Here is a 20,357-nt window from a genome sequence, read left to right as displayed (position 1 = left end):
TAAGGTTAAATTCCTCCTGTCTGTGCTCATCCCACGTACGTACACCGTTTCCATTCCACAGCTGTAAAAGTTCTTCAACTAATGGCCTTAGGTCACATCAATTTCGTTGTCGGGTTGCTTAGGGCCTTGGATGAAAACTGGCATCATAATGAACTTCCGCTTCATGCACATCCAAGGAGGAAGGTTATACATACATAGAGTCACGGGCCAGGTGCTGTGATTGCTGCTCTGCTCCCCGAAAGGATTAATGCCATCCGCGCTTAAAGCAAACCATACATTCCTTGGGTCCTTTGCAAACTCATCCCAGTACTTTCTCTCGATTTTTCTCCACTGCGACCCGTCAGCGGGTGCTCTCAACTTCCCATCTTTCTTTCGGTTCTCACTGTGCCATCGCATCAACTTGGCATGCTCTTTGTTTCTGAACAGGCGTTTCAACCGTGGTATTATAGGAGCATACCACATCACCTTCGCAGGAACCCTCTTCCTGAGGGGCTCGCCGTCAACATCACCAGGGTCATCTCGTCTGATCTTATACTGCAATGCACCGCATACCGGGCATGCGTTCAGATCCTTGTATGCACCGCGGTAGAGGATGCAGTCATTAGGGCATGCATGTATCTTCTCCACCTCCAATCCTAGAGGGCATACGACCTTCTTTGCTGCGTATGTACTGTCGGGCAATTCGTTATCCTTTGGAAGCTTCTTCTTCAATATTTTCAGTAGCTTCTCAAATCCTTTGTCAGCCACAGCATTCTCTGCCTTCCACTGCAGCAATTCCAGTACGGTACCGAGCTTTGTGTTGCCATCTTCGCAATTGGGGTATGACCCTTTTTTGTGATCCTCTAACATGCGATCGAACTTCAGCTTCTCCTTTTGACTAATGCATTGCGTCCTTGCCTCGACAATGACCTGGCGGAGATCATCATCATCGGCCACATCGTCTGGTTCCTCTTGATCTTCAGCAGCTTCACCCGTGGTAGCATCATTGGGCACATCGTCTGGTTCCTCTTGATCTTCACCAGCTCCCCCCGTTGCAGCATCACCGTATTCATGGGGCACATAGTTATCATCGTACTCTTCTTCTTCGCCGTCTTCCATCATAACCCCTATTTCTCCGTGCCTCGTCCAAACATTATAGTGTGGCATGAAACCCTTGTAAAGCAGGTGGGAGTGAAGGATTTTCCGGTTAGAGTAAGACCTCGTATTCCCACATTCAGTGCATGGACAACACATAAAACCATTCTGCTTGTTTGCCTCAGCCGCATCGAGAAACTCATGCACGCCCTTAATGTACTCGCGGGTGTGTCTGTCACCGTACATCCATTGCCGGTTCATCTGCGTGCATTATATATAATTAAGTGTCCAAATTAATAGAAGTTCATCATCACATTAAAACCAAAGTGCATACATAGTTCTCATCTAACAACATATAGCTCTCCAGAGCATCTAATTAATTAAACCATACATTGAAACTATGTAAAACATTTCAATGCGAAAACAAATGCGATCATAATCGCAACCAAGGTAACAATTGATCCAACGGCATAATGATACCAAGCCTCGGTATGAATGGCATATTTTTTAATCTTTCTAATCTTCAAGCGCATTGCATCCATCTTGATCTTGTGATCATCGACGAGATCCGCAACATGCAACTCCAATATCATCTTCTCCTCCTCATTTTTTTTATTTTTTCCTTCAACAAATTGTTTTCTTCTTCAACTAAATTTAACCTCTCGACAATAGGGTCGGTTGGCATTTTCGATTCACATACATCCTAGATAAATAAAATCTATGTCACGTTGGTCGGCATAATTTTCATAAACAATAAATGAACCAATAGTTATAAAGATAATATACATACCAAATCCGAATCATAGACAGGACGAGGGCCGACGGGGGCGGATACCAAAACCATCGCACTATATAAGATGCAATAATAAATGTAAGAAAATGATACAAGTATCTATCTAAACATACAAGTAAGAATATTTTTCCTTTCAGAAAGAAGATAAAAACAAGAGGCTCACCACGGTGGTGTCGGTGATGAGAACGGCGCGGGTGATCGACGGCGGTGAAGACGGGGACGGGGCGTGACGGACCGCTAAATCTAGACAAATCTCGAGGAAAATGGAGCTTAGAGGTCGAGCTTCGAGAGGAGAAAGTTTAAGTAGTGTGGCTCGGGCATTCCATCGAACACCTCATGTGCATAGGAGGTGAGCTAGAGCACCACAAAGCCCTCTCCCCCTCGGCCAGAAAAAACAGAGCACTATCCTCTGCTCTTGCGCGAGGGGGTATATATAGGCACCTCATTGGTCCCGGTTGGTGACATGAGCCGGGACTAAAGGGGAGTCTTTGGTCCCGGTTCAAGCCACCAACCGGGACCAATGGTGGTGGGCCAGGAGCGAGGCCCATTGGTCCCGGTTCATCCCACAAACCGGGACCAAAAGGTCCAGATGAACCGGGACCAATGGCCCACGTGGCCCGGCCGGCCCCCTGGGCTCACGAACCGGGACCAATGCCCATATTGGTCCCGATTCTAGACTGAACCGGGACTAATGGGCTGACCCGGCCTAGACCATAGCCCTGTTTTCTACTAGTGGTAGGATACGGAGTCATGTCCTAATAGGATATTTGTATCCTAGGCCTCTCATATACAGTGGAGGTAGACACACGATGTAACATATGCGAACATGATAGCACATGCATGCGGGAGAGTCGGCGACGTGTGCCTGCGCCCGGGTGGCCGGGGTGCAGTATTGTAGCGGTGTCATGTGGAGGAGCGGCTGTAGTTAGGCCCCGGGGATGTAGCCATATCGGTGAACCTCGTTAACAAATCTCGGGGTCGTGCTCGTGTGATTGCTTAGTCCTCAGCGTAGATCTACGGTGGCCTTGGATTTATTCTAACAGTTGCGTCATATAACACGTTGATGACATGGGCACCTTCTACAAACAATGCTACATAAACATGTTGGAGATGCCCTAAGGGCTTCCTTACTTTTACTAGAGCTATTTCTGCCACTAACTAGTATAAGTTAATGGATGCATGGAGCATGCATTGATAACAAATGCAATATGAGAAACAAAGACAAGGGATGTCAATATAGATCAAGAACAAAATCACTAGTTAGAGGGTACACCGTGCTGTGGGGTTACCCTCTCATCGCACCTTGGAGCAACGCATCTCGAGACATGTCACCACCAGGTTGTTTTCATGCGATTTTTTTCCTCTTGGTCAGGGGATGGTTGGATTGCCGTACATTTTATTTCAGGATTCAAATTTAAATAAAAATAGTTTTTAACCCAACGTCCAGATAATTACGAACCGATTTTCACAATTATGCACATCACGTCGAATCTTCGAAACCAGATACCATATTAATAAGTTCCAATTTTTTTGCATGTGAAATGTGTTTCCCTTGTAGTGTAAGTGTTATGTGTGTTCTTTCCATTTTAATGTGTGTTTGTGTATGTTGTGTGCGTACTCTGCATGTGCTGTGTGTGTACTTACCACGTCTATGTGTGTTCTATGTGTGCCATACCCATTGTTGTGTATTTTGTACTTCGCACATATGTTGCAAAGCACCTTAAAACCAGAGATAATCAAAGCACCTTAATACCCGCTGCTGGCTATAACAGTTTGACATATTATCTATACCCAATGTAATACTCAATACGTATAATAGTTAGTTATAGCCCGCTGCTGGTCCATCTTTTACTCTTACAAAGCTTTTTGGAGCTCGTGCTACAACCGGCTGGAAGTCTACAACCCGCTTCTCTTCTCTCTCTTCCAAGTCAGCAACAATATAATATTTAAATCCTTACAGCCGCTTATGTCACCTTATTATACTTACTCTTAAAACGAAGGCCTCTTCCAAGTCCGCAGCCCGTCACCATCCCTTCTCAACCCCCAACCGAATAGCAACAATGGCTACTGTAATAACGAGTCCTCTTCATCACATTCTCTCCGTCTCCATGTACATCATTCGTCTCTTCTACTCACTATCGTTGCAAGTCATCAGTGCACCACCGGGCCTGGCTACCGCGCTCTCCTTCAGCTTCAACTCCCCCAGTTCTGCCTCCGGCGTCCTCTGTGACATGGAGCTCATGTGCAAGCATGATGCGCGCATAGGCTCCCACGCCATCGACCTAACAAAGAACAAGATCAAAGGCAACTTCTTCGTCATCGGACGGGCTTCTTATCAAACGCGCTATTGGTGCCACTCCGGGACAACGCCACTGGCGAGGTGGCTAGCTTCTCCAACTTCACATTCCAGTTCAGCCTGAAAAATAAGACGGACGAGAGGCTTAGAGCATCTCCAGCCGTTGGCACCCCCAAGAACATCATCGAACCGAAAAAATTGGTGTCTTGGGGGTCATCCGACGAAATAAAGAGGGCATCTTCCTAGTCACACCCCACCCCAAGCAAAAGTTTGTGAGGAGAATGATTAAGTGGGCCAAGAAAAAGGACATGTGGTGAGACACGATTCGCCAAAACTTGTGCGGGCGCCCCCAAGAGACCCCAGCGCGCCGGGTTTCGCCTGGGTATCCCGGCGCTACTTTAACGTCCTGGGGGCGTTGGGGACGTGGCTGGGCCGTTTTTCGCGAAAAATGCCGTCCGAACCTAAAACCGAGCCTAAAAAGTTGTCCTGAGGGGCGTTCTGGGGAGGCTAGTGGAGATGCTCTTAGTCTGTGTAACTTAAGCTTCACACCCAATGACATGCTGGTCGCTCGACTCCAGATGGACAGTGATGAGTCGGTTTATAATGTAAACACGTCCGTGGACATAAAATGGAATTGCCCCAGAAAGTTGCAGTCGGCTCCGCTGCATCAACTGGCATGTGCTTCGAGTTGCATGAAGTGTTGTCTTGGTCGTTTAGCTCCACTCTAGATGATGTCACGATGGCTACAAGTGCCCATGCTAGTGCCTTCCACAGTAGTAGCATTTCTCGTGTTGCTCTGCGTCGTTGCCATTGTAATCCATCTGCGACGCGTGTGGGAGAGGTTAGATGATTCCGACGATGAAGAACGTGAGCAAGCTGAGTTCGAGAGAGGAGTAGGCCCTAGAAGGTACCGCTACCGTGAGCTGGCCGCTGCCACCAAGGACTTTGCAGAGGAGGGGAAGCTCGGGCGAGGGGGCTTCGGTAATGTCTACCGAGGCGGCAACCTTATTGACCATGACCGCCTGGTGGCCATCAAGAAGTTGTCTGCAGAATCATCTTCGCAGGGGAGGAAAGAATTCGTGTCGGAGGTGAAGATCATAAGTCGGCTGAGGCACCGGAACCTTGTGCACTTGCTAGGCTAGTCCGACAGCCGCAAGGGGCTCCTGCTCATCTACGAGCTCGTTCCTGAAAGCAGCCTCGAGCGACACATATACAGCACTAGTCGTGTCCTCACGTGGTCAGAGAGGTACAAGATCATCCTTGGTCTAGGATCTGCACTACGTTATCTCCACACAGAGTGGGATCAATGTGTGCTGCATGGCGACATCAAACCCAGCAACATACTACTTGACTCGTTATGCAATACCAAGCTGGCGGATTTCAGGCTGGCGAGGCTCGTGGAGCATGGTGCAGGGCCACGAACCACCAAGGTCATCTGGGCACCGCGGGGTACATAGACCCGGAGTTCATCCGCACCCGTCGGCCGAGCACTGAAGCCGATGTCTACAGCTTTGGTATTGTCCAGTTGGAGTTCGTGTCCGTTCGGCACCCAGACATGGAAATAGAGCAATCAGGCGACAAATTCATTCCATTACTCAGGTGGATCTGGGATCTGTACGAGAAGGGAGCCATTGTTGAAGCGGTGGATGAGAAGCTAAAGGGAGTAAACTGGCAGCAGTTGCTCGATGATGACGGCAACTATAAGTGGCATATTCACCGCGCGATTGTCGTGGGGCTCTGGTGCACGCACCCCTGCCTGTGTGCGCGGCCATCGCTCATGCAGCTCATGAATGTCTTGCAGTCCAAGGATGTCACGCTGCCAACCCTGTCACGGCCGAGATCCGGCGTCTCCCTTGGAATGCATGGAGACAATGCATTGTCATCAGCCAATGTTTGCAGCGGGTGTCTTGGGCAATAAATGGCAGATGACCAAATTTACTTTTTACTTTACTTTAGAGTTTGTGATATAACGAAGGGTCACTAACAAAAGAAGCTTCGCCGCCTCCTGAAACTGGTGCCATCGTCTTGCTATATGGTCATTTAGGGTTGATGTTCTTGCAGTTCTCATGTTCCAGTTTTTCAGTAATGTCGTGAGTGAGACGTGGCAGAGTTGTACATATAAGTGTATGTATCGATGTGTGTACTACTACTACCACGCAACCCCCTCCTGGTCGCGTCCTAGAGGCGTGTGGGCAATGGGGGTGGGAGGCTCCTGGGTCCATCGGCCAATGCTTTGGCTAGAGTTACGTTAAGAAACTTACAAATTATAGTTACGGGCCTCATCTTATTGGGTCACGTTGGGCCCCCCACTGGAAATCAGGGAGGGAGAGTTTAGCTGGGGGAGGACACGTATGTCCGTACGACGAGTCCGTAGCGAGTAGTCCGTAAGTGTAGGATTTTTGGCCTCCGACTCCATCTTGTGCCGAAACTTCCTGAAATAATTTTCTCTGTTTCTCTGGTCCTTGGAAATTTGTTTTATCTGAAAAGTCCAAAAATAGAAAGGAAAATTTTCATGTGACACTGAATTATAATTATATCATTGAATAAGAAAACTATATATAGATACATCTAGAAGGTATCAGCCAGCCAGCATTTGAAAATTTGTACACTATACATTTACTCTCAGGCCTTGGAACACCAGCAACAGGCTATTTCCTTATGTTTGACCCTACATGCCCGTGCAACAATGGGCTTCAAGCTCCACCACTGATTGTCGGTAACACATATGGACATTATTGGTAACTCTAACAGTACCGCATGATAACTTTCGACCGAAAAGACCATTGAAATGTTGCAAAAAAAATCATTTTTCATGCCCGGTAGCTTGTGCGTGAAGAGCTTGGTAACTTGCATAGCTTGTTATCATTTCACCCCAAGAAAAGTCGTATGTACTCCCTCCGTTCCTAATTAGTTGTATTTTTAGAGATTTCAAATGAACTACCACATATGAATGTATATAGACATATTTTAGAGTGTAGATTCACTCATTTTGCTTCGTATGTAGTCACTTGTTAAAATCTCTAAAAGGCAAATATTTAGAAACGGAGGGAGTACATACTAACTTTTGTCACGAGGTATTTAATGGTAAAAATGGATTAAGAATCAGGAAACAGTTTACATTTTTGAAATAGGATTAAATCTTGCTGACATCAGCGGCTTTGTCTTCTTTTGGGAGTATAGGCGCAAAATCCTTCGGCACTTCCCCTGTTCTCACAACAGTCGTTATACATAGCAAGCTCCCCATATACGTAAATAGCATCACTGTTAATAAAGATTTACAGTTGATGATTGATGTCTGATTGTCTATCTAGTTCCTCCCACTTGAGCAGACTGGAAACTGGAGGAAGGGATGTGCGGCCGTGCGTGACAAGTCAGCTTGACTAGGCAAGGAAGGGACGACTGCGAGTCGTCAACCGCGTCCCCGCCGGAGACTTGCGCTAGCTGGCAGACAGTAACTGTAACCGCGTTGATATCGATCATTTGTGACATTTCTCCCATGCACCTTCGTTGATGGATGCTTCCCTGGCCCAACCGTACTGTGATTGAAATTTTCAATAGCTTGCATGACTTAACAGCACACCTGGAAGCAGTCACGTACGTACTTCCATGGCCAGCTGGAGTAGACTGACGGAGTACACTGTCTTGTAGTAGTGAAGTCATGTGCTACCGTCTAGTATACCAGTGGCTTGCATCAGTATCATTGGAATATTCAGGCCGTGATGTTGCCTGGTTTGAACAACTTTTGTTGGCTACTCCAGTGTAATTGGAATATTCATTCATTCATTCACCGTTTACTTTGAGAGAGTATCCGGTGACACGGGAGGCTAGGTGCTCCCATGATACGAGATGACGCGACCCATTGGATCTGAAATCCAAAAGTTAGACCATAAGCTCCTGAATTTTTTTAGAAAAGACCTCCAGAAATCTGATGTTCACGTGCAAGTCTCGGAGCTCGTCCTGTGACCCTTGGATTTCATATCCAACAACCCACGTCGTCTCATATCATGTGATGCATGGGAGCACGTAACCTTCGGTATCACCTCATACTTTCTCCCCTTAGGCTGGTTGTAATGGTAGTGTCATATCTAGTATCATGCATACTAACTAGGCAATTTTGATGAGGTGTCATAAAATTAAATAAAGAAAGAGAGAATTGGGTATCATATCATAATACCGTTTAAATGTTATGCTACTATGTGTCATGCATGACAATAAGTAAAGTACTACATACATGATACTACTAACATATGGTACTGTGAATTAGGGAGGTAGTATCATACACTAGTATCATATGCATGATACTAGTATATGATACTCTACAGGCTTACTTTTCTCACATCCAAGTCATCATCGGCCGCCGGCTGGATGAGACAGGATTTTCAGCATCCGGGTGCCCTACCCCCTCTATGAACAGTAAATTCAAAACAAATTCAAAAACAATCAAAAAAATCTGAAACTTTGGAACATCAAACATCATGAAACTTTTGATGATCTTGCAAAGTTTTAGCTAAAAATAACATTCGAAGAGCACTCAAATAAAAAAAAACAAAATCATTGTTCAAAGTTTATGTACATTTTTTAGCAATGATTTTGTTTTTTCTGTGAGGGCTCCACGAAGATTATTTGTTGCTGAAACTTTGCAGGAACATCAAACCTTTTATAATCTTTGATCCCTGAAAGTTTCAGATTTTTTTGATAGTTTTTTAATGTTTTATGAATTTACTGTTGATGAGGGTGTAGTGGCATTTGGGAGCTGTTAGACATTTCTCTCGGCTGGATTGGGTCATTACATATTACTACTACTTAAACAACTCGTACCCAGAGCATGCCGTCCCCAGCGACGCGCGCAGCAACGCAAGCAAGCCCTCCACCCACTCCATGCCGTCCCACAGATCAGCAGCTGCTTCTCTACTGGCAGTATGGCTCTGCCTCGGCGTAGCGCTGCTTGGGGTTGGAGCAGCTCCGCTTAGGCCTAGCAGCAGTTGCCAGAGAGACTGCGGCGGCGTGGACATCCCTTACCCGTTCGGCATCGTCGACTCGCCCGGCGACAGCAGCAGCGACTGCGCCATGCCCGGGTTCGGCCTGACCTGCCACGAGACCGATGTGAATGGCGGGCGCCGCACGCCGTTTTATTACGACGTGGAGGTCGTCGACGTCTCGCTGCAGCAAGGCCAGGCCAGGATGCAGAATCATATCTCCTCCTACTGCTACAACGCCACCACTCAGGGCATGGACGCCAGCGAGTGGCGCCTCAACTTCACCGGCACGCCCTACAGGTTCGCCGACACCAACAAGTTCACCGTCATCGGCTGCCAAACGCTGGCGTACATCATGGGCGAGCAAGCCGGCGATTACACGAGTGGGTGCGTGGCCATGTGCCAGCGGGGAGGCTACGGCGATGTGAGGTCGGCCCTCAGCAACGGCTCCTGCTCCGGGATAGGGTGCTGCCAGACCGCCATTCCCAGGGGGCTGGACTACTATCGAGTGTCATTCGACTCCGGCTTCAACACGACGGAGATCCACGACGTCAGCCCCTGCAGCTACGCCGTGCTCATGGACGACTCCGACTTCACCTTCCAAGCGAGCTACGCGACCTTGCCGGGGTTCAACAACACCTTCGACGGAGAGGCGCCGCTCGCGGTGGACTGGGTTGTCGGAGAGGAGTCGTGCGACGTGGCGCGCAAGGATCCCTCCTCCTACGCCTGCCTCGGCGACCACAGCGAGTGCTTCGACTCGCTCAATGGACCAGGCTACATCTGCAACTGCTCCAAGGGCTTCCAAGGCAATCCTTACCTGCAAGATCCGGAGCACGGATGCAAAGGTACGTAGAAACTCAAAACAACATGTATATGGATTTGCTAATACTCATCTAGTATATATCTATCTGTATGAGAATTAATAGAGTATCATCTACTTCTGTGCCATTTGATTTTACGCGTAGATTTCAGTGCATTTATCTTTCCATTTGATTGATTCTGTTTTCTATTTTTGGTTCCATTCTTTTTCACACTCCACACAACTATACTTACACGTCAGTCTAGAGTGCACAACTGCTTGCCCATCGGTCGTGCGCATTGCCGTTAAACGTCCATCAATTTATTTATGAGAAAAGTATACTTTTCGTTCCTCAGTTTTCTCGATAGTTTAGAAATGGTTCCTCAACTTCAAAACCGCTTGTGTTTGTATCCTCTTAATGCTTCATTACGAGCTAATAAAATCCATCCTTTATCGAAAAAAGGTAGACACGGTTTTGACTAAAACTGACACTCGTTCATTGGGGTTTGACTGCCACGTCACGGAGCTGCACCGCACACTATGTAAGTGCTCGGTGGCCTGGCTCGCGGGATGCTGAGCTTTAGCCATGCTCGCCGTCCAGGTTATGCGGCCGGCAGGGTTGCAGGCGCCGTGGCGGTCATGGTTGACGCTCACTTGAAAAGCTAGCTAACTGATCGATCTAGCTGCCGGCTACGCACGCACGTACAGTACATGACGTTGTTTCCTTGGATCAGCTCCGGCTAGAACACGCGAGTAATACAGGCACGCGAGTCATGGGTTGTTCGTGTTCATGGTGCATGGAGTGGCGGTTGAGCCACGGTGGTGGCCCTCGACGCGCTTGCTGGAGGAGCAGAAGGCCCAGAGTTGGGTGTGTACGTCAACCCCGACCACATCGGGGCCCCAGGACAAGTACCGCGCCACCATCGAGCATCGGCGACAAGGACGGTCCCAGCCGCTGAGTAGGTACGCCTGCTTCTCCATGCGCTACACGACGGCGGACATCGGCCCGACAATGACGGTGATGGTCATGCTACCCTCCTGACATGGCATTGAAGTGGACAGTGATGTGGCAGTCAAACCCGAATGACGTGTCAAGTTTTTTCACCAAAACTGTGTCCACGTCAGACCAAAACCACCCGAAGCGGTATGAGGGACCAAACTTATCTAGTTTAAGAAGTTGAGAAACCATTTCTATACTTTGAAGAGAATTGAGAGACGAAAAATATACTTATCCCTTTATTTATTTATTTGATTTATTTGTCTTTTTTCATGATGCACGCAACTACACTTACACGTCCGTCAGACCACGTGCAACTGCACTTGCACACCCATGCATCTGCGTGCAACTATAGCTGCACATCTGCCGAACAGTGTGCAACTGCTCGTCTGATGTGCGCAACTGCATATCCATTGGCCGCGGGCAACCACGGTTGGGCATCCACCAAATGTGTGCAACTATGTTCACTTTTTTAAGAAGTACAATAATAATATCGAGACACAAAAAATAAGTGAAAGAAGAAGAGAAAAGGGAACAACAACAAAATCCCGTGTTTATGCCACCTAGATGAGATTTAGTTAATTCTTGTCTAAAAGAGAGCTAGCCACGCACCTTGCAAATTCTCATCTAGATAAAAAATTAACAGTCTTATCTTATCAATCAGATCTAGCAAGCTAAGATTAATTACACATGTAAGTGAAAAATCCTTACTCAATCTTGTAGAAGTATACCGGTGAAAGGGAAGTTAATTTTTTTTCTTTACAGAAAATAACAGAGCTTTGCGTTGTTTCCTATCACTTTTTGTACCTACGCTAACTAGATGATTGGCAATAAAAAATAATTAATTTGATCTTTGGTGGCAGATATTAACGAGTGCACGGACCTGGAGAAATACCCTTGCAATGTGCCTGGGACTTGCCAAAATTTTCTTGGCGGATTCCAGTGTCATTGTCCCAAGCATACCAAAGGCGACGCCCAAAATGGGACGTGCGAGGCAAACCACACATTTGGTCTTGGAGAAAAACTCGGTATTGGTGCGTCCACATCTCTGATATATGTCTACTACAATCTATGTACACAATATATCAACATTATACCAGAGCAGTGTCTTTAATTTCATCTTAGTGCAAATTAATTCCGTCTTTTAGTTAAATAAAAAAACATGTTATCTTTCTCCCCAAATGAGAAATGACGACTAACCGTGGCATCTACTCTTCAGGAGCCTTTGGCGTCGTTTTGGTTGGCCTGGTTTGTATCCTCGCAGTAGAAATCATTCGTCACAAAAGGAGTATCAAAAGACAAGCTTTGATTAGACAGAGTGACGAATACTTTCAACAGCACGGAGGCCAGATACTGTCAGAAATGATGGGGGTAGAGCGTAACATCGGGTTCACCGTCTATGCCAGAGGAGCGATCGAGGCGGCAACAAACGGGTTCGACAAGGAGAACATCATCGGGGAAGGAGGGCAGGGGACTGTGTACAAGGCGGTCCTCGACGTCGAAGGCAAGGACACACTTGTGGCAGTAAAAAGATGCAAGGAGGTGGACGAGAGCAAGAGGAAGGACTTCGTGCAGGAGTTGGTGATACTCGGCCGCGTCGACCATCCCAACATCGTCAAGCTCCTCGGTTGCTGCCTGCAGTTCGAGGTGCCTATCTTGGTCTACGAGTACGTGCAGAACAAAACCCTGCTGGAGCTACTGCACAGCCAGCTGACCTCGTGCCGCGCCATGCTGGGGACCCGTCTGAGGATCGCCGCGCAGGCCGCTGGAGCGCTGGCGTACCTGCACTCGCTGGCGCACCCGATACTCCACGGCGACGTGAAGCCCGCCAACATCCTGCTCGGTGACGGCTGGGTCGCCAAGGTGTCTGACTTTGGCTGCTCCACCATCGATGAGAAAACCCAGGTGGTGGCCAGAGGCACACCAGGCTATGTTGACCCAGAGTACCTGCTTGAGTACCAGCTCACGGACAAGAACGACATCTACAGCTTTGGTATCCTCCTCCTGGAGCTCCTAACCGGGAAGAAGCCATTGTCTAAACAACGGAAGAGCCTCGCGGCCATAGTCCAGGAGTCTATGGGGGATGGCACGCTCCATCAACTCTTTGACCAGGAAATAGTCGATGATGCTAGCATCGGAGTGGCCGTTCAGGCTGTGGAGCTGGCAACTCGATGCTTAGTTATGCCAGGGAATAGGAGGCCGGCGATGAGGTGCATTGCTGAGGAGCTCCAACAATTGGCAGACCAAGTGCAGCAGCCGTTGGTTTCGGAGTGTCATAGCCTCACTATCAAAGATATGGAGAGCTCCATGTCATCTGAGACTGACACCACCAGGGTTTTCAGCCTTGAGAAGAAAGTCGTGTTGAGCATAGAATTCGCTAGATGATATCGTCAGAAACATATTAGAAACGGTTTGCTAGCTATACGATCCATGGTTGTATCACGTTTGTTGGTCGTTGCTATGAAATCCACCTTAAGCTTAGCACCGAATAATTTACGTGTTTATAAGCACTCAGTTGACCTCCTACGTATGTAAAGCAGGTTTGCAACAATTTTAATTTGTTACTGTTTAAATATATTGTCTGCCCTCTCTTCATCAGCTCATATGTTTGGATGATCTGATTGGAGCATGAATTCAATATCCAATTAGCGCCAATAGGTCTCCAGTTCAAGACCATGTTAACATCGTAATAAGAAAATGATCATGCGGCCTAGATCGATCTCACATCTAACGACTGAAAAAAGGCCTAGATATGAGAGCGGTGCTAACATCTATTGTTTGTCTCTCTCCATCAGCTCAAACTTTTGGATGAGCTAACTGGAGTGTGAATTCAATAGTTGCACTATTTGGTGGTACATTAGCCAGAATCTTGTCAACTACAACATGTACTCCTTCCGGGCAGGTTTAGAAGGGACGATTCAAAATTTGCTTTGAACGAAGGTTTGTCTCATATCCCCAAATCTTGACTGTAATAATGAGCCGGTGGGTACAACTCAGGGTGGACACGGTCCGGGCCGGTCCGGGCCCTGACCGAGCCGCTATTTTGACTGGCCGCCGGCGAGCCGGACCGGACCGGACCGACCAGCTGGCCGGTCTTGATTTCTGGGACCGGACCGCCTGCGCTCAAGCCCGGGCCGGACCGAGAGGACCGGCCGTGGTCACCACCGTTGAGGGTAGAGCATGGACTGGGGCTTGCTGGATGGACCAGGAAGAGGGACAGGGGACTCCGTGGTCGAGATCGGCGATGATGCACACCGGCAGAGACGAGATGTGGCGGCGCGCATGACTGTTAGCCATGAACCCGTGCATTTTCTTCCTTAGCAGTTTTTTCTCTTGCATGCAAGTAATGTAATGGGTGCATGAGCCCACTATTGGCTGTCTGTGGGCCTTGCCGTGATTATTGGAACAAATTTAACGTGGAGTTAATCATGGGATGGCGCCATAATTATCGGATCTAACCATGTTTCCCACTTTCCCTCGTTCTTTCTATTTTAAGCAGTGCTATACATATATTTCAACGAACAATTTTGATGTAAACTTTATGTACGTAGTTAAATTTGATTGCAGTTCACTAAAATCGTGGGGCTGTCACACTCCAAACAAAACTTGCACGTACAGATTTGGTAAAGCCTCTTATGTAGGAATAGATGTTTCCTTCAGTTTTCTGTTCGATTGAATAAAGGGAAACATCAGCGAGGGATGGCGCGTGATAATCGGATCAAACTTTTTAGTCGCGAATAAAAGGAAACGGCAGCGTGGAGTAAATCGTGCGATGGTGCCGTGATTATCGGATCAAATCCCATTTCTCTCGTTCTTTCTCTTTTCTGTTTAACTGAACTAGTAAGCTTGCACCTGCAACGCACGTCTAGACTAATACTATATCAAATATTTATAGTTCTAAAAAGCAATCTATGCATTGTTTGACCATTTATACAAAAATGAAGAGATGATTTGATGAGTGGGTAAAAAGGGATCTTCAAACATCAAACAAGGTTTCCGAGTCAACCAAAACAAAAATTCAGAAACTAAGATAACATCATCCATTAGCTGCCATAAACATCTCATCACTTATCCGCTTTCTCCACGTCTGCAGCCTTCTTCATCTGGGCTCCCAACAGGTGTTGGTTCATCATCTCAACACGGAGCTTGCCGTATGCATGTGCTTCTCGCCGCCACCGTGAGTGATGGGCATGTGGTCGCCCTGGACCTCTGGATGGCTGCAGCAAGGCGGTGTTAGGATCAAATCACCATCCTTGAAGCAACAGAGGTGTAAACACGGAGAAAAAGAAACATATCCCATAGTTGCAAGCACACCTTAGGAAAATAAAGCTTGCCAAGTTGGCCTTGTATCTCGAGCCTGTGGACATTAGATTGCATAACCTCGAGTTACATGTTCTTCTGGCGGTGGTCCATGAAAATGCCAATGGTCGGAACAAGTTTCTTTGGGATGCCCATGACCTACATTTACAGTATGTAAACATCAACAAATAATAAAAGAAATCTGTATAATAAGCCGGTGTCTCTACATATAATCTCATGTGGCATCCTAACCAAAAGTCTGAAATCTGCCATTCTGCAAACTGAAGTTTTTGCATATTATCTAGACATACCAAGTTCAGTGTTGTAAGTTTAGAAAGACACTGCAGAAAAATTTCAGAACTACTGTCAGTTATTTTCATCGAGGCTATTTTTTTGGCTTTATCATTTACCACGTTCCCATGGGATGGAAATATTCAAAAGGATACAATTTTACAAGAACATCAACGGATAATCAGATAAATCATTCTCTGAAGTTCGCATGACAGAAATGCCAATTTCTAACCTAGTTGGAAAAAACTGTGTATGGTGCATGATACGCCCACCTAAATATAATAGATCAGCATCGTTATGTCTAATATTTCTGTGCTTTTATATATTAGTTTTTCAAATTGAACTTTTAAGAGGAGAAATATTTCATGGACAGTTAAAATCCCGTGGCATTAGAACTGCATTTGCTCGATCCTTAAGTGGATATCTTCGTTTTTACCTCTTTACCATCCTAACTAAATACAAATATTTAGTGGGGGTACTTAGAGAAACAGGCAGAAAATAGGAAGTAAATTATACTCCCAACAAAAGAAAAGGAGAAGATAAGAGTAATCTGGACGTGGCATCAATAGCATACCTGGAAAGTAGAGCTGCAGCTGTTTGAGACTGACTAACCATTTTGCATTGAGGTTTGAAAATACATCACCTCAATATTTGAGAAAGGGAACTTATAAACCTCTGAACCAGGAACAGATGTTTCATTAAGATTTAACAATAAAGGCTTGGATCAAATCCTTTAGATAACTTGCTATGCTGCTGTTGTATTTGTTGTTTACTGTCTCTTCTTAGTTTTGTTTGTATCTTTGATGTATAGTATTTTTTTTATTTTTTCAGACCTTATTCTTTGTACTATATATTTTTTTAAAATAATAAAATACGCAGCAGAGTCCTGCTGTTTCCCTCAAAAAAAAAGATTTAACAATAACAGCAGAAACCCTGCACCAAAGAAACAATTCCAATGCAATGAGATAAACAATTCCGATGCACCTGTTCATATGAAGGTGATTGAGTAGATAGACTAACATAGACAACAGCAAGCATACCTCTCCTCATTCTGCACTTTGGAGCCTGGTTACCTTTGGAGGCAATATATGCATCAATTCAGGATCCTCCACTATCTAAACCTGGTACTTTCAAATCACATTGCAGCTTTGCGTTGAAGGAAACTTTGCACATTCTGTTACATCCACGTGAAGTTGCATTACAGAAAAAATTAGACACTGAAAACAGTATCACCGTTGACTCGAGATGTTAAGATGCACGTACAGTCAGTGATGCTACAGAAAGACAACAAGAAGAAGGAACTATATCTATATAATAAATAATCAACAGAATCAATTTGGCATCAGAGAAAATAGTAACACTAAATCTCGAGATAATGTGTGAGCTAAAAGAGACCGGTTCCACAAAAATTGTGGTTTAATCAGAACAATCTATTTGGTAATAGCAGTCTCACCCAAGCTGGTCTTGCGATGCAAGAACATAAAAAAAATCCAGTTATTTTCTACATCAGGCTAATACAAGAGAAAAATACACGCATAATCAATGGGGACAGATTGATGATATGTCATAAGCACATAGCTGAACCTAGCTAATCTGCATAACGATGATAAGTTATTTATTTCATCCTATTAAGGCCAAATGCAGGGCTTATCGCTCCTGATTATGCATGCATAACAGGGAGCTATCATTTTAGATTTGGAATAAACATTTGGTAGGCTTGTCATCCTTACCACGCACTTCAACAGATACCATGCATTTCAACAGATAATAGTAAGAAACCAAAGCATCATTGAATTATTTGATCTATTAAAAGTAAGGAATGCTCCTCTCTGCGTTTGGAAGGATACGATAGGATTTCTTGCCTCGAGTGATAACCTCAACCTCTTGTTGCTACCTCTCTGTTGGACTGATGATGTTCCTTGTATTTGCAATGCAACTGCTCAATGCTTCCTAAACCATAAGACAATGGAAAAGAATAAAAATCAAATGGTATGGACAGACAAATCAGAGAATAAATTGGGAGGGAACATATATGTATAAGCACATACATGACAGTGGTTTTAGTGAGTTCAATGTTCAACTCCTTGACCCTATCAATCTGGTTTGAGACCATTTGTTTTATGTAGAACAGATGATCCTTGATTTATTTGCCCCCCTCATAACAGGTTTTACTATCCAGTTGACCTTCAGCAATAGTTTTGAATATTATAAGCATTGGTCTGATATGCTATCTTGGTTGACTTGGCTAAACCACAAAGACTTATTTATTACTAATGTCATGTAAGCAATCCAACTTCAGAATAGATTGTTTTCATGTAAGCACAAGAAATCTCATCTTTGGTCGTCACAAATCGGTGTCACCTTAGATGATTATTCCTGCACCAAAAGAGCACCTAACAAAAGGTGCTAAACCAAAACTGATGTTTTGAATTGTGAGCTTGAATTAACAGTAAGGCTATTGGATGTGGATACCAAAATAATGAATTAAATAAGTGGAACTTTAGAGAAACTACCACTATTTTAAAAGCGAGATCTGTTCTATTGATCAAATCAATAGGTTATTTTGAACTGAAAAGGCCCACAAAGATGCTAATAATCCTAGAGAGTTAGAAGACCAAAAATTATTTAACCCACTATGATAATACAGAGTAGTTAGCAAGAAGTATATACATACTATTTTACAAATAAGGTATATACAACAATTATCAGAGTATATACTACCATATGGAGTATATACATATAATACTGGCAATACGGTTAGTAGTTTCTTGATTGTCACAAAGAAGTATACTACTACTACTACAAAAATAAGCAACTGAAGCAAAATCATGGTCCAAGCAGTGGCGAATCTAGAACATAATTGCAGGGCAGGCTCGACTTCAAGGATACTGATTTTTTGGTGTCAGAAGCTATTTTATGCGCTGCACCTAACTACTATTGTGCTAATAATCATTGGTGGTGTTTTTTTGTGTGGCAAATTTTGAGGGTAGGCTAGAGCCTGATGAAGCCTGTTGACTAGAATCGCCATTGGGTCCAAGTAAAGAACAGATCAATTCTCCATAATTTACAGAACAATGCCTAGAACTGACAGCAGCAGAAACACCAGCGGAATTTAGAAGCGTAGAATCAAATCAAAAACCCAAAAATTGTGACAGCAAGCAGTAAGAATGTGAGGGCAAAGCACCTGCAGCTTGGAGGTCCGGCGTGGGCTGTGTCCTGGCAGCTCAGCGGTCCGGGCGGATGGAGCGTGGACGGCGCAGCGGTCGAGGCGCCTCGAGCGCGGACGGCGCGGCGGCGCGGACGGCGCGGCAGCGCTGACGGCGCAGCGACGCGGACGGCGCGGCGGACCAGGCGGCCGGCACGGCGGCGGTCGAGGCGGACGGCGCGGGCTGTGTCCTGGCAGCGCGGACGGCACGGCGGACCAGGCAGACGGCGCGGCGGCGGTCGAGGCAGACGGCGCGGCGGACGCGACCCGGTCGGCGCGGGCTGTGTCCTGGCGGCGCGGACGACGCGGCGGTCCAGGCGGACGGCGCGGCGGACCAGGTGGACGGCGCGGCGGCAGTCGAGGCGAACGGCGCGGCGGACGGCGCGGCGCGGGCGGGCGATGCAAAAACTGCTGGTTGCGAGAGGGGCGACGTGGTCGGGGAACGATGTTAATCCAATGGCAAGATTGGTAATTAATTAAGTAATGGCATGGTGGGTAATTAAAGCGTAAAACGCGTTTAGTATTCTGGAGGGATGTAGACCATCAGATTGTAGATTTCGATGGATAGGATGATTTGGTTCTCCGCCCTCTTTTTTTTATAGGGGTAGTAGATAACAGCGTGTGACCCGAGTCTTCTTCTACATCTTGCCGCTGTCTTTGTGTCAATTGACTGAGTTACACTTGATTCCGGTGAACAAGCGCCGGGGCGGGGCATGGCCGGGGCGTCGCCGGCGTACGTGACGTCGATGAACAATCTGCAGCCTCGGTCCGCTCGGTCGGACCGGTTAAAGACCGGACCGGACCGGACCGAGTAAATTTCGGGCTGAAATTTGGTAACCGGACCGGCCAATTACTTCATCGGGCCAGGACCGATCGGTCGGGTCTAGAACGGGCCACGAGCGGGCCGAAAAGCCCGCTCGCTCCGTCCAGCCTGAGGTACAACCCATGAAATCTTATCTATATGTCGATAGACAACGAGCTTCCCCTCTCGTTAGGGTTTTCCTCCTCTCGGGCGACGGCGGTGCCCCCCCGTAGAGATCTGCTTCTTCCCGGCCTCCCCTCCTCCGCCGGTGACTGCCGGGCCTCTCGGGCCTTTGCGGCAGCGCGGAGCTAGGGTTTGATCGGGAACGTACCACCCGCGGATCACAACACCTCGGGCTAGAGAATATGGATAAAGCGGCGTCGAGTTCGGGAACTGCTACTTCTGATCTCGAGGCTATGATGGAGGAGCTAGGGCTGAAGGAGAGCGATCTCCAGGATGTGGTGGTGGATGATAGCGAGCTGTCAACATAGGCAATCCGCTGGATGGCCCTGGCTAGGGTTCATACTGACAAACCTTACAGCCAATACTGGTTCTATAGGAACATGAGAGGTGAAAATCCGCCCCCTCGTAGATAACCTATACTCTTTGCAATTTTCTTGCCTCAGCGACTGGGAACGACTGATGGATGAAGGACCTCGGAACTTCAAGGGGAAAGCGGTGGTCATGTCGCCATATGACGGGTTCACCAAGCCATCTACTATCGAGCTCAACAAGATTGATATCTGGATGCAGATTCATGACCTCCCTGATGGATACTTTTCCAAGATTAAGGCTTTGTCAGCGACTGTTGGTGATTTCATATAT

The 20,357-nt window shown here is 46.5% G+C and overlaps 1 protein-coding gene, 1 long non-coding RNA gene and 1 pseudogene across 2 annotated transcripts; 2 read left to right on the top strand and 1 right to left on the bottom strand.

Annotated features, from left to right (window-relative positions):
* The first annotated feature begins 4,720 nt into the window (after window positions 1-4,720).
* On the top strand, window positions 4,721-6,092 carry LOC123063778 (L-type lectin-domain containing receptor kinase IX.1-like; annotated as a pseudogene).
* A 2,827-nt stretch (window positions 6,093-8,919) lies between these two features.
* Window positions 8,920-13,453, top strand: LOC123057466 (wall-associated receptor kinase 2). The gene is made up of 3 exons (XM_044480425.1): window positions 8,920-9,984; window positions 11,799-11,969; window positions 12,155-13,453. The coding sequence occupies exons 1-3, from the start codon at window positions 9,042-9,044 to the stop codon at window positions 13,318-13,320; spliced, it is 2,280 nt and encodes a 759-aa protein (XP_044336360.1). The 5' UTR covers window positions 8,920-9,041; the 3' UTR covers window positions 13,321-13,453.
* Window positions 13,454-14,866: 1,413 nt separating this feature from the next.
* LOC123057465 (uncharacterized) lies at window positions 14,867-17,588 on the bottom strand. Its single transcript, XR_006426866.1, has 3 exons — window positions 16,100-17,588; window positions 15,250-15,393; window positions 14,867-15,152 (listed from the first exon to the last, which is right to left on the bottom strand). It is a non-coding gene; the product is annotated as an uncharacterized lncRNA (long non-coding RNA).
* Window positions 17,589-20,357: the final 2,769 nt, after the last annotated feature.

The sequence above is a fragment of the Triticum aestivum genome, chromosome 3A (genome assembly GCF_018294505.1).
Source record: "Triticum aestivum cultivar Chinese Spring chromosome 3A, IWGSC CS RefSeq v2.1, whole genome shotgun sequence".
Lineage (NCBI taxonomy): Eukaryota > Viridiplantae > Streptophyta > Magnoliopsida > Poales > Poaceae > Triticum > Triticum aestivum.
The sequence above is the reverse complement of the archived record's forward strand: the minus strand, read 5'-3'. Positions and strand labels throughout refer to the sequence as shown.